Source organism: Sparus aurata, chromosome 10 (assembly GCF_900880675.1).
Source record: "Sparus aurata chromosome 10, fSpaAur1.1, whole genome shotgun sequence".
NCBI classification, from domain to species: Eukaryota; Metazoa; Chordata; class Actinopteri; order Spariformes; family Sparidae; genus Sparus; species Sparus aurata.
Genome location: NC_044196.1, coordinates 28,738,173 through 28,751,245, shown reverse-complemented (window position 1 = coordinate 28,751,245; position 13,073 = coordinate 28,738,173). Strand labels below are relative to the sequence as shown.

At 42.9% G+C, this 13,073-nt stretch overlaps 4 protein-coding genes across 4 annotated transcripts; 3 read left to right on the top strand and 1 right to left on the bottom strand.

Annotated features, from left to right (window-relative positions):
• Positions 1 to 254: 254 nt before the first annotated feature.
• On the top strand, positions 255 to 3,097 carry LOC115590277 (endonuclease domain-containing 1 protein-like). The gene is made up of 2 exons (XM_030431579.1): positions 255 to 635; positions 1,854 to 3,097. Exons 1-2 carry the CDS (start codon positions 342 to 344, stop codon positions 2,472 to 2,474), a joined length of 915 nt encoding a protein of 304 aa, XP_030287439.1. The 5' UTR covers positions 255 to 341; the 3' UTR covers positions 2,475 to 3,097.
• A 2,909-nt stretch (positions 3,098 to 6,006) lies between these two features.
• Positions 6,007 to 7,866, top strand: LOC115590246 (endonuclease domain-containing 1 protein-like). The gene is made up of 2 exons (XM_030431527.1): positions 6,007 to 6,374; positions 6,488 to 7,866. Exons 1-2 carry the CDS (start codon positions 6,081 to 6,083, stop codon positions 7,079 to 7,081), a joined length of 888 nt encoding a protein of 295 aa, XP_030287387.1. The 5' UTR covers positions 6,007 to 6,080; the 3' UTR covers positions 7,082 to 7,866.
• A 1,428-nt stretch (positions 7,867 to 9,294) lies between these two features.
• LOC115589148 (endonuclease domain-containing 1 protein-like) lies at positions 9,295 to 11,640 on the top strand. Its single transcript, XM_030429878.1, has 2 exons — positions 9,295 to 9,697; positions 10,781 to 11,640. Exons 1-2 carry the CDS (start codon positions 9,374 to 9,376, stop codon positions 11,360 to 11,362), a joined length of 906 nt encoding a protein of 301 aa, XP_030285738.1. The 5' UTR covers positions 9,295 to 9,373; the 3' UTR covers positions 11,363 to 11,640.
• Positions 11,641 to 11,675: 35 nt separating this feature from the next.
• Positions 11,676 to 12,848, bottom strand: ufsp1 (UFM1-specific peptidase 1). Its single transcript, XM_030429879.1, has one exon. The coding sequence runs from the start codon at positions 12,650 to 12,652 to the stop codon at positions 11,894 to 11,896; it is 759 nt and encodes a 252-aa protein (XP_030285739.1). The 5' UTR covers positions 12,653 to 12,848; the 3' UTR covers positions 11,676 to 11,893.
• Positions 12,849 to 13,073: the final 225 nt, after the last annotated feature.

Sequence of the window (13,073 nt, the reverse complement as noted above, 5' to 3'; positions counted from 1 at the left end):
TGCTTTAATGTCTTAAATGATACAGTGAACAGACTATTGAATTGCACTGATGAGTTACAACGTGTGCACAGCCTGACAGAGGCCTGCGCAGGGCTGCACAGTGCAGGAGTAGATAAGTCAACTCCAGCCAATGGACCCACTCCGAGCTGCTGCTGCTTTGCATATAGAGTCTCTGTCCAACAGTCGTTAAACTTCACTATATTATGACACCAATCACCAACACAGGAAGACACATCTAACAGAACATCTCATCACCACATGGAATGTCGTAGTTTGTGACGGGACATGTCAAACCCCGGATGATGAGGAAAGGACCAGGCTTCTAGTCCAGTCGTGTGACGATGCATCTGCTCTGCACCTGCGTCCTGTCCTTCTCCCTGCTGATGGCGTCCTCCCTGGTCAGTGCCAGTGTGTCCACCAGCTTCAGAGACTGCAGCCACTTTTTCTACATGCAGACACCACCTGCAGGGATGAAGGGAACCAGCCTGAGGAGGATCTGCCAGAAGTATGCAGACAAACTACGCTACGCCACGTTGTACGACAGCAGTCGCCGCCTCCCCCTCTACTCTGCTTACATCTTTAAGAAGTCTGATGGGAAGAGGAGGGTGGACACTCCATGGATGTATGAGCCCCAGGTAGAGAGAACAGCACTCATGTATTTGCATTATTTGCCAGTGTTAAGCCTGTGAGAAGCTGAATGTTTGGGGGCAACTTGATTTGTTGTACATTCTTGCTTGTATTTCACTTTAACCTTGAATCTTGAGAAAGGCTTACAGAAGAAGCAAGCGGAAAAAGCAGTTTATGGATTGGCTGCCACTTTGCCAGTTACTGAGGGCAGGATTTTGTAAAGAAGACTGCATGGGGCTCATGCTGGGCGCCTTGCAGCAGTCACCACTCATTTACCCAAACAACTTTAAGAGTTGGTCAAGTTGATATCAGTCTTAAGTTGAAAGCTTAATATGTGGAGCCAGCATCTAATTATCCTCGCTTAGCTCGAGTACAGCAACCTTTGGCTTAGTTTAGCACACAGACAGCTAACCTTTTGCTTAGCCTAACACAAAGAAAGCTAACCTTTAGCTAAGCTTAGTACAAAGACAGCTTACCTTTAGTTTACTTAGCACAAAGACAACCAACCTTTATCCTAGCTTAGCTTAGCACAAACAAAGCTAACCTTTAGCTTAGCTTAGCTTAGCTTAGCATAGCACAAAAAAAGCCATCCTTTAGTCTAGCCCAAAGACAGCCAACATTTATCTTAGCGCAACGCCTCCAGCGGCGAGTTGGATGAGTTCATATCACTCTTATGTTGTAAGCTAAATGTGTGGAGCAAGCACCTGATTATCCTAGCTTAGCATAAGACAGCTAACTTTTAGCTTGGCTTGCCACAAAGATAGCTAATCGCAAACTTAGCTTAGCACAACGATGGCAAACCTTTGGTTTAGCGCAGTGAAGGCTAACCTACGACCACAGAAACATACATATTGACCCTCTCATGTCATGTCATTAACTCATCATTTAATGAAAGATGAACTAACCCTTTACGCTTAAAAACATGAATTAGATTTTTTCTTGATTATATACCCATGGCTATATGTGACCTAAAGTCATTTTTATAGGTTAAATCAAGTCAAGTTCTTGAACTTGGTGGGACTGCTGGGATCATATCTTGAGGTGAAAAAAACACTGCTGACATTAGATGAGAAGATGGAACTTTTTGAGTGGGATCCCATTGCAGTTACAGATTAGTCATACTGCATTTGAAGTTTTTTTCCATTAGCTTAAGTGTTTTGGCCTTTATCACACAGTCACTTTTAATATAATAAACACAACATTTCTGTCATTTCTCTCCCTCACAGTTGGTTTCTGACGATGAGAGTGGCAACATGAGAACACTTCCCCTGACTGAGGACACCCCCCCTCTGATAGAGGACAGCCAGGCTGTGTTGGAGGACTACACAGATGCGGTAGTTTACAGACGCAACTCATTGAATCCTGACCTGCACCAATCAGAGCCAGATGACAAGTCCTCCACATATACTCTGACCAATGTAGTCCCACTGATCACAAACGTCCTGGAGACTTCCTGGAACCCGTACTTGGACGTCGTCCGCCGTCGCCTCAACAACTTCTGCCACGGCAAATCTTTCATTGTGACTGGTGTGACCATTTCTGGGGCAAGTGTCCAGAGAGAAAACAGGGACCGCCTGACCATCCCAAAGCACATATGGCTGGCTTACTGCTGCCCGCGGTTCGACCGTAACTCTCCGTATGAGGTGAGGTTCATGTTCCCTGGTTATGGGGGCTATGCACTGAATGAACAGACGGAGCAGAGTGTGGTTGAAGTTCCGCTGAAGACTCTGGAGAGCTTCTTGAAGAGCCAGACAGACATAGACAGTGACTTGACTATTTTCTACAAGGGCTGCGTGTCAGAAAACACCTTCAGGAAGAAGAGAGACCTGACCAGTGTGTCAGTATGATGGAATGTATGGAACTGGAGTCGTGGATGAAGCAGTGTTAAGTAGGCCTGGTTTCATGTGTTTTGGTATTAAATTGTGATCATTGAGAAGGGAAAGAGCAAGGTCAGGATAGCGCTTAATGTTGCCTTAAATGCCACCAAGTGGAAGACCCCAAAAGCCCTCCAATATGCCAGTTGATTGTTTCCCCTTGTATCTCTTAGTCATTTTGAGGTATGGCATCACAAATTCAAAATGGCGGAGGGAAGAGGAGAAGCACCAAGCACCTCTGGATTAACTGTTGATATTTTTACCTCGTCTTTCTTTTTTGTTTTTTTCCTCAAATAAGGTGTTAGACATACTTTTATCCAGATTTGTAGCTATCCACTCAAGTGGACGTCCTGCACCAAAGGGTATATTGGTTGTTTTTTTGATTCTTCCTTGTTTTTGTGTGTTGTTGGAATTGTAATATAGTTACACTTGCATGGTTTAATTAAACAGCAATATTTATAAGTCTTCAGATTGTATCTAAATATAAGTTGAATCGGTAGAATATACCTATAGGCACATAATGCCGTCCACTGAAGTGCTTTCAGTCACAGAAAGTAGATGTATAAGAAATTTAATATTAAAATCTGGATTGAAGTATGACTGAGATTTAAAGGATTTATTTATTTATTTATTTATGTTGTTTATTTCGGGCATGTCAATTCATAAACATCACATTTCATCATTGTTCAAATAATACAATACACATGGCCGAAAGGGAAAAGCGGGAGAAGCCAAAGCTTATCAAGTCCCGCCCCCATTACCCACAGGATAAAATCTTCATCCTGATCTTTTCTTGTCATTTGCATTTTACATTTTCTTTTTTTTTTTTTTTTTTTTTTTTTTTTCAACTTCTTTTGTTATGACCTTTGACAAAACATATTATTCAAGCTCTAGACAGTACATACAGATTACATGTGTGTCTACTGTTGTGTGCCGATTTACAGGGCTAGTTGAGTTCTTCACAGCTCAGAAGAACTTGTGATAACTCACAGTATTAAAGGATTAAAGGAACAGTTATTCCTAAATCACATTATGTTGTGTTATGGTTTCCACTTCATATGTCAGGAACATATTTACTTAACTCCTTCAGAATAACATATATTAAAAAATAAATTTATCATTTAATTAAAAAAATAAAAAATAAAAAAAAAATCCTATTTAATAATTCATGCATAGACATGCTAGATACCTTTCCCATCATGCAACTCCAATTCAACCATTTATGTCATGTGTATTTCATGCAAACCAGATTAGGCCTTGGTTAGCTGGAGTTCACGGTCCACGTGTTCCTGATGCAGTCTACCTCATATGGCTCTGTGTTACTTGCTGCTTCTGATACATTTGTATATATGGTAGTGGTGTACAGATGAAGTATCATCATGTTAATATTTAGCAAATCTTTTTAAAGGCAATACCAGGTAAAAAAAAAAGATAAAAGGATATTTATGATAAGCTGTTGTGTGTGAGAGAGGTAATAAAACATGCAGCACAGGCCAGAGGAGCGCGTTCAAAGTAGCTTAACATTTTCTTTATGGGGGATTTTAGTTTGTACATGAGTGCCTCTGACATTTTGTAATTTACCCTGCATTAGTCATTTTTTTGCCTTTCACAGGATGATCACTGGATGTAATATATCCCATGAGAAACCATCTTTCCTGTCCCTCAGTAGTGACATCTTTAGTGTTTGTGAATGGAATATGAATAAATAAAATTTTAAAAAATGAGGATATTGCTAAGAACTTTTAGTGTGGATGTGTTTTTTCCCATCTTTACAAAAATGGTGAAATGGTAAATAAAGCTAACTCATTACTGATTTATAGATCAATAACACTGCCATAAAAATAATAAAAGACAAAAAGACTAAATGTATAAGTATAATGTGATAGTTAATACTCCACTTGTGCTCCCTGCTAAATTTCATGTAATGGTCTCTCATCCTCTTTTTGGTAATTAAATTATCCTGTATCTATAACTCTGTCTGTGTTTCATAATTCAATGTAAACTTGCGTTTTGCTGTGTGATTACGTTTCACTAGCTAGTTTTTATAAAAGATGAGATTCTTTGAACAAGTTATTGGCTGCTAAGAAGACGTTTTTATCCCTCTGTGAGCAATTTACAGCTACATAATGACTTCACTGTTTGAACAAGATTAGTCAGATGCTCCGGGGCCGACTAAACCCTGACCAGCAGCAGTGCAGCTCAGCAGACAAGCCTTCACCTATGCAGCACTCTCTAGGCTGCTGCTGCTGTGTGTGTGTGTGTGTGTGTGTGTGTGTCAATGGAGAACATGGTGATGTAGAAAAATATGTTTTCCGAGGAAGCGAGAATCCCAGAGTCAAAGTAAGTAGCTGCTCGCCATTTAGGGCTTTATAGGGCAGCCTGGTGACTCCAACTTCATAAAACTGAACCTGTTTTGAATTTGGATGGGGATCATCATTGCACGTCATCCCTCTTTTGTCTTAGGTTCCCTGTCAGTCTTCACCGACTCATACCATTCACATTTAGGGCATTTTATAGACGCTTTTGTCCAAAGCGACTTACAGTAATTCATACATACATTCGTACACTGATGTCTGTGGCTGCTATGCAAGATGCCGACCAGCGCATCAGGAGCAGTTTGGGGTTCAGTATCTTGCCCGCGGACACTTCGACATGCAGACCAGGGGAACTGAACCAGCAACTCTCTGATAACAAGACGCTGGTTCTACCCCTGAGCCACAGCCGCCCACTAAAGGCAACTTTGTATCTGCATTTTTATTTTATTTGTATTTTATTAACAGTTCATAAGCATTAGTTAATAGGTCATAAGGCACTTGTCATAAGTCCTTAAGACTAAGTAAGCATTGATAATAGCATAACACAACAAGGACCTTTACATAAAGTGGTATGGCCTTTCAGACAGAACATGACAGCGGCACCGCTACATTCTGAAACCCATTGTTTCCAATGACTTGTGCCGTTCCACACCCTTCTCTCCCTGCGCCAAGCTAAGCAGCGTGCACCGCCCCTGGCACCGCTCAGCAAATTTGTGCCCTTTTAGCTGCTGAGCTCAAAGCAACTGCGGGGAAACAATCACTGAATTTTCATTTATACGTTGGACGATCGATTGACTGATTTCTGTCCGCCTTACTAAGATTATGAAAAATGATCCTACATAATTAAAGAGCATTTTGCCTAACAAAAATGAAAACAACATAAACATTATTATAATTAAAATAAAATAATTTTAGATAATTTTTGCCAGGCCATGGCATCCATGGTATCTTTGAAAACATTAGGAACTTGACCAGAATTGTACATTTGAATAAAGGAGTGCTTGACTTGCAGAGGTTGAGAAGAAATAAGACACTGATGTCCCCCTATTGGCTATCTACTGCAGCTGGTCCTCTAGCTGTGGGTGGATCTACTCAGGCTGAGGATCTGCAGGCCTGCTGTTTTGCATATAGAATCCTGATTACAGAGAGCAGAGTGTGAAATGTATGAGACGCATTCAATCATTTGTAGAGGCTCACAGAAACACACTTGACTACATTTTACAGCATTAACCTCTGACAAGAGCGACATCAAGCCCTCCTGACAATGGCACTTTGGGCACAGACGGCTTTCCTTCTTGTCAACGTAATAACATCCGCGGTGAGAGCGAAGGTGGAGAGAGAGCTGTCTCCAGAGTGCAGAGAATTCCTCTACATGGCAACGCCACCGACTGGACTGGAGCACGACTCCCTCCGGTTCATTTGTCAGCGTTACAACAAGAAGCCACGCTACGTGACGCTGTACAACACCGTGGACCATATACCTGTCTACTCTGCCTACACCTTCAAACGCTCGGAAGGGGAGAAATGCGTGGATGTCCCATGGATGTATGAACCCCAGGTAAAGAAATCATGTTAGTATTTTTTTCTGCAAAAAGCTTGAATTCTTACACCTTCAGGGAAAATCACTTTCTACCACCCTCTCATTTGCACTGGGTCTGTCTCCCTTCGCAGTTATCAACAGTGTCTGACACAGATGAGATGCAGCCTTTCCCACGTGGTTACATGCACATGAATTTTGAAGATGCACAAGCTGTCCTGGAAGATTACACGGACGCCGTCCGTTACGAGCGCGGCGTCCTCAACCCAGACGAGCATCAGGACGACCCTGATGACAAAGCCTCCACCTACACCCTCACCAATGTCGTGCCCATGGTGCCCGACTTCAGCAACAGAGTGTGGAACAAACAGGAGCACGTCATCCGCAAACGGCTTAACAACTACTGCCGCGGAACAGCTTACATCGTCACGGGCATCACCACCTCAGGGAAGATGATCCGCCGGGAAAACATGAACCGCATTGCGGTGCCGACGTACCTGTGGTCGGCTTATTGCTGTGTCGACTACGACCACAACACACCTTACAACGAGCGCTTCAAGTTCCCATCTTATGCTCACTACGGCCTCAACGAGGAGGAGAACAACGAGGTGATGGAAATCTCCGTCCCCAAGCTGAAGGAGTTCCTCAAGAAGACAACCTACGTACAACAAAACTTTCAGATCTTTGTAGGTGACTGTGTCCCAGCAGCCTCCAGTAAAACTGAATAAGCAAATGTAAAACAGCTATGGGCCATTTTGCCTCAACTTACTTAGTCATGTGTTGTTTCTACTCCTTTAATAAGCCATTTTTCATAGAGACCCCATCGCTAGAATAAATGTTGGCAATGCTTGTTTCTGCAAACCATGTATATGTTAAAACTTAACATTTCATAAGTTCAATTTCCCCTTTCAACTTGTGACAAGTTTGAGGTTAGACCAGATACCCTTTCTGGTCGCAGCAAACACGGCAGGGGATGTACCCAGGTATTGTTTCAAACGCCGGTTTTGTCGCCACAGACATGGATGGGAATCTCAAGGTCTCCTTAAAAATATCTAGTTATATCACGCTTACGAATGTTGAAACGCCCAGGTCCCTCGTCACTGATGTCGAAGGGTTTCACACTTAGAAATGTTGAAACACTGACTTGAACTGTGGACACCGGCTGGACAGCGTGTAACTCCGCCCCCGTCCCCTCCGCCTCATGACATGACAGTTTGGTCATAAACATGCAATGTGAACATGATAGGACAGGCTTTGTGGAGATGTTAATTTGGTTTACAGCCCATGACACGTACAAACGTGAGTGGATACGTGGTTTGCAGAATCATTTACTACTATTTACTACTACTGCTACCAGCGTTTTATTCTGGTGACTGGGTAACATGTAATGCTGGCTCTGTTCAACTCAAGTGTCAAGAGTGCTCACATTAATGAGAATCAGAGGAATCGGAGAATCGGAACTGGAATCTAGAGGAACTAAACTGAACTCATTCATTTTATTAATTACACCTGTGCTATGTCCAAATGTCTTCTGTGACAGGGTCTGTGCCTTCAATTAAGTCATTGAAAACATGGACTTTAGAATTAATAGCAATACATACTGATACTGAATAGCTTAACAGTACTCTTGCTGTATTTTGAACACTTGATTTTGAACTAACTGGCCAGTAGTTTTGCTGAAAATGCATAAAAAATGCACCCGACTGTCTAATTTGCTGAAATAAACCTTTGCAAAGTGTCTTTTCATTCACATTTCTGTGATATAATGCGGATTGCTTATTGCCATTCACGAAGCTAACACATTTAAATCAAAACAGTTGGAATACTATAAAAATATAAATAACATTTTACAGCCTTTTTGGTAGGGGTGGGCGGATCAATCCAAATATTGATAGTATTGATACCAAGGTGAGTATTGGTATCGGATCGATACTAGAGCGATGAGATCGATATTTTTGTTGTAGTTTCTCTTCCATAAGTTCAGAAAATCACTTGTATTTCTTCACAGTTTGTGTGATCGCAGCGTCTCTCTCGGTCCTTATGGGCGGTGATCCTCTCCACCTCTCCCACTCCGCTCTCTCAGGTTCACTCTGAAGTATGAATATGGCAGAATATAATAACCCTTCTGTGTATCTGTTGAAGGAACATTAGTATTCCTATTTAGGCTACATGCAGATAGGTTATAGATTTGATTATGTTAAATACTATTTTCTTATTTGGCTAAAATCTTTGTCCTAAAGTATCGGTATCCGTATCGGCAATACTGGCCCTGTAATTACTTGGTATCGGATCGATACCAAAATTTGCAGTACCGCCCACCCCCTACTTTTTGCCATTGATTTCATCCACTTACATTTTTACGTAATAATTAATTGCTTGCATGAAGCATTCATATACCACAGCGAAAGCATTATAAATGATTTCACTAAAATTCAACTTTTCAGGGCATCTCTGCTTTTGTAGTCCTAACGCTACAGACTTTAGATAATTCATATGTAGACTGGTTGAAGGGAGTGGACTGAAAGGTGCACACTTGCAGCTCAAACAATTTTGGCTGATTTGCAATTGTGTCAAAAGACTGTTCGTGTAGATGAGAGATGTAAACTCCCACTCTTCTCTGACACACTGAACTGCATTTTTATACTGTCTCTTCCATTCATTACTAAAGCTTATTTGTGCACAACGCCAAGGACAGGTGCCCTTTTTTTTCTTGAGAGTATATAGTCTGCATCGTTTAACCCTCTCAAGTAATAAAATGCTCTCACCGCTTGATAACATTCACTGTTTTTGAATTACTGCTACAACTCCGGTGGCATTTGAATATATGGAAAAGACTTTACAATGGAAGACCAGTTTGCAAGGAGTGCATAACCAGCCAAAGGAAAGATAGAGCAGACTGACAGACTGGGCACACTGAGGCTGTACTTGTCAGACAAGAGTGGATTTGCAGTGGCGTGTTACAGGCGAGAAAGACACATACAAGCAGGTGAATAAATATCGAGGCGAAGAGACCCTCCGCGATGAAACCTCCATCAGAAAACTGTTCCCTATCCCTGGCAGCTGTCCTGAGCGTGCTGACCTGCGTGTTGCTGCAGGGGGCCCACGCAGGGGTGGTGGGGGACTTCAACCACGCCGAGCGCTGCAAGGACTCTCTGTACATGGGCACCCCACCCCGAGGCTACCTCAGCACCTCCTTCAAGAAGATCTGCCAGCGGTACGAGGATAAACCCCGCTATGTCACCCTGTACGACCCGCGGAGACACATCCCCATCTATTCTGCCTATACGTTTAAGAAGTCAGACGGGGAGAAGAAGGTGGACTTCCCTTGGATGTTTGAGCCCCAGGTGAGTGTTCTTTCAAGCTTAATCGAGGTTAAAAAAAATGTTTTAGTTTGGATTTATTAAAAGCCTGTTTTCAGTCTGAACCCGAATCCAATCAAGGTATGTGTGCTTTCACTCAGTTTACTATCTCTCATGTTCTATATAATACTTTTCATCACATATACGTTACATGGCAAATCTTTCATTACTTCTTTGGACACAAAACAAATACTCGCAGTTCTGAGAGCTGGGGCAAGTATATTGCTGCTGCTGTGCGCAACACAGTGAGCTTGCAATAAACCACTTTATTGGCTATTTGAATCAGATACTGTTCCCGTGAACATTTAGGCTCTAGTACTCTCATACGTTTAAATATGTTTTTTGTGAATGTGGCAAATTGTCTGACTGTAAAAACGCCTCAGAAAGATGGCTAAACAATTATTTCCTGCTTTAAAGGGACAGTTCACACTAAAATTAAACCTCTTACCTGTAGTGTTAGCTGTTTTGATGCAAGTTGCAGAGTTTCGGAGATACTGGCTGTAGAGTTGTCTGCCTTCTTGCAGATTTCATTGAATTAGATGGGACTCACATACCAGGAATCATGACTTGGTTACTCCTGATAATCCACACACCTTGTGTTTTGGAAGTTCCTGTAGGAATTATATTCTTTGTACTGAATTACAGCCGACAAACTGTCACCGCGTAGAAGGAGGCGTGCATCAACTCATGGACGGGAGGCTGGCTAATGTTACAGTGAGGCCAAGGAGGATGCGTTAATGATTTTCATCCTGTGCTGTCATGAGAACGAGCCACTCATCCAGGAGTTGATGCATGCTTCCCTCGATTTAGTGATACTAAGACTGTTTCCATATTTTTTTGCTGCTTTGAGCACAACAAACCATATACCACCTAGTTCCGTTATCTTAAAGACAAGGCGGACATATCCACAGCCGATATGTCTTGACAACTCTCACCAAACCAATCTGCATGGATAAATAGCACTAAAGAAGAGGAAAATGTTTTGTATATCGGTTTGTGAGGACTGTCCCTTTAACTCTCGTAATAAAATTTGAAGATAATGTAATGCTTCTTCTTCTCTTTCCCTAGCTGGCTTCAGAGAAGAGCACAAGCAACATGGAGCCCTTCCCCCAAGCTTCAAGCATGCATATGAACTTTGAGGACACCCAGGCGGTCCTGGAGGACTACGCTGATGTGGTTCAGTATGAACGTGGCCAGCTTAACCCCGACGAGCATCAGGCGGACCCCCTGGACAAAGCCTCCACATACAGCTTGACGAACGTAGTACCCCAGATCAGGGAGTTCAACATGGGCCCCTGGGCGGAACACCAGGACGTCATCCGCAAACGCCTCAACAACTACTGCCGCGGCAAAGCCTTCGTGATCACAGGGGTCACCACTTCTGGCCACACCATCCGTCGCAACAACCTGGACCGAGTGGCCGTACCAGAGTACATGTGGTCGGCCTACTGCTGCACCGAGTTCGACCAGAATGCGCCGTACTTCGTGCGCTACAAGTTCCCCGTGTACGCAGCTTACGGGCTGAACGATCGCGTCAACAACCACATGGTGGAAGTTCCCCTCAAGAACCTGGAGAAATTCCTCAAGGGGAGGATGGACGTCGACAAGAACTTTCAGATTTTCTATAATGACTGTGTGCCGGATAACTGAGACGAAGTGGGCGCGATCTCTGTCATAAGCGTGTTCCTACTGTAGGAGGGTTTGGAGTTCTTGCAACTCAAAACACATACGACGGCAGTAAGATGTAGTCAAATCAGGTTATAAATTGTGAGCAATAAAATGAGGAGTTGTCTGGAGTCTGTCTCATTAAGTCCATATTTAAGTCCTTTTCATGTTGATTTTTCAATTCATCAATTACTCTGCAGATAAGTTCATGTAAAAAAGGTCATGAATACAAATAATTGCAAACAAAAAACATTTACTTTGAAGCTTGGCAGAAATACAAAATAGATATCCAGGAAGATTTGAGATTCATCAGGAGTTTAATAAAGCAATAATGAATAAAGTGACCATCAAATTGTTTTATCAGTTTGTTTTTAAAATGTGTTGTAATTATTGATTTCATCCACAGGATGGCACTGCCAATGCATTACAAATCTGTCCCATAAAACATGTTTGACTCTCTTCATATGCACAAATAACAATTCATTTGTAATTCTGAGACACACTTGGGTCCGTCACTTAGTTTATGTTCATTTTTGGGGGGGCGGTCTGAGGCATACACAGATTATAAAATGAAGACTGATCCAGAGATGATACCCTTTTCCACGCCACCCACCCTCGCCCCTGCAGCTCTGTCCTCTCCAGCTGACACCCATAGTAGTGAGGGTCCACTACCAACAAGTAGCTCCCACTGTCACCCGTGCACACCCCTAATATCCCCTTGGAGGAGTTGTCCCTGTCCCCTCCCATCATGACTGGAGACCCGTGCTTCTCAAAGTGCTGGTGGAGCTCCCCCACTGCAACCTGCTCCAGCTCTGCCCCTCCACCTCTGACATGTACCAGCTTACAGGGCACGTCGTAGAAATAGTCAAGGACCAGGGAGGCTTCAAATGTCCCTATCCACTCCCTGGAGCTGGAGAACGAGCCTGGTTTGTCCCCCATTGCGACCAAGGCTTCCTGGATTTCTAGGAGGCTTGGTGGAGGTCTGCGTTTGTCCTTTAGTGGAAACCAGTTGTGACAAAGCCAGGAAGCCATCGTCTGAACGGTGCGGTAGCCACATCCCCAGCCTCTGTCATCGTGTCCATCGCAGCCGTAGTGAAAGTAAAGATAGTCTCCTTTTATTAGAGAACATTTGACAGGGTCTGTAAGTGGATAAGGAAGACAGGTGTGGACATTCTTGGATAAGGTTTTGCTCTTCTTTGACACCTCTCCCTCAGCAGCGCCACGTCCTCCCCAGTCAATCCCCTCAGATTCCGCCTCCACAACCTTTTTATCCATTTTTACTATTTACTTTACCAGGCACACATGTCGCATTTTGCATTTATGGTTTCCAGTTCTAAATATTCCCAGCTGTTCTAAACATGACTTTTCATCCGGCTGTCGTCGGTTGCCACCCCAACTACCGTCCCGTCGAAACCCTTTCTAAAAAACTCGAGTTCCGCCTGAACGTTGTTTCCACGGACGATGTTGCGTTCAGGAGCGTTTCGTCAATTTCTTTTAATTTGGGCGAATCCAAGTTGTCGGTCTCACACGTTTAAAAATCAATTATTTTTAGAATATTACTGGAATATTCAAAATGGTCTTTATCTTGGAAAAATTAGAATAATAATGTAAGCTGTTCCATTGTGGGAGAGTGGATTAAAGCTAGTACGGAGCGGAAAATGATCACATCACATGATGAGTTAGCTTTAATTCATTT

Excerpts from the sequence above, each read along its gene's own strand:
- LOC115590246 (XM_030431527.1), top strand. The coding sequence starts at position 6,081 with ATGGCACTTTGGGCACAGACGGCTTTCCTTCTTGTCAACGTAATAACA. Across the intron at positions 6,375-6,487 it reads CATGGATGTATGAACCCCAG|TTATCAACAGTGTCTGACAC; the intron begins GTAAAGAAATCA and ends CTCCCTTCGCAG.
- ufsp1 (XM_030429879.1), bottom strand. The coding sequence starts at position 12,652 with ATGGATAAAAAGGTTGTGGAGGCGGAATCTGAGGGGATTGACTGGGGA.
- LOC115590277 (XM_030431579.1), top strand. The coding sequence starts at position 342 with ATGCATCTGCTCTGCACCTGCGTCCTGTCCTTCTCCCTGCTGATGGCG. Across the intron at positions 636-1,853 it reads CATGGATGTATGAGCCCCAG|TTGGTTTCTGACGATGAGAG; the intron begins GTAGAGAGAACA and ends TCTCCCTCACAG.
- LOC115589148 (XM_030429878.1), top strand. The coding sequence starts at position 9,374 with ATGAAACCTCCATCAGAAAACTGTTCCCTATCCCTGGCAGCTGTCCTG. Across the intron at positions 9,698-10,780 it reads CTTGGATGTTTGAGCCCCAG|CTGGCTTCAGAGAAGAGCAC; the intron begins GTGAGTGTTCTT and ends CTCTTTCCCTAG.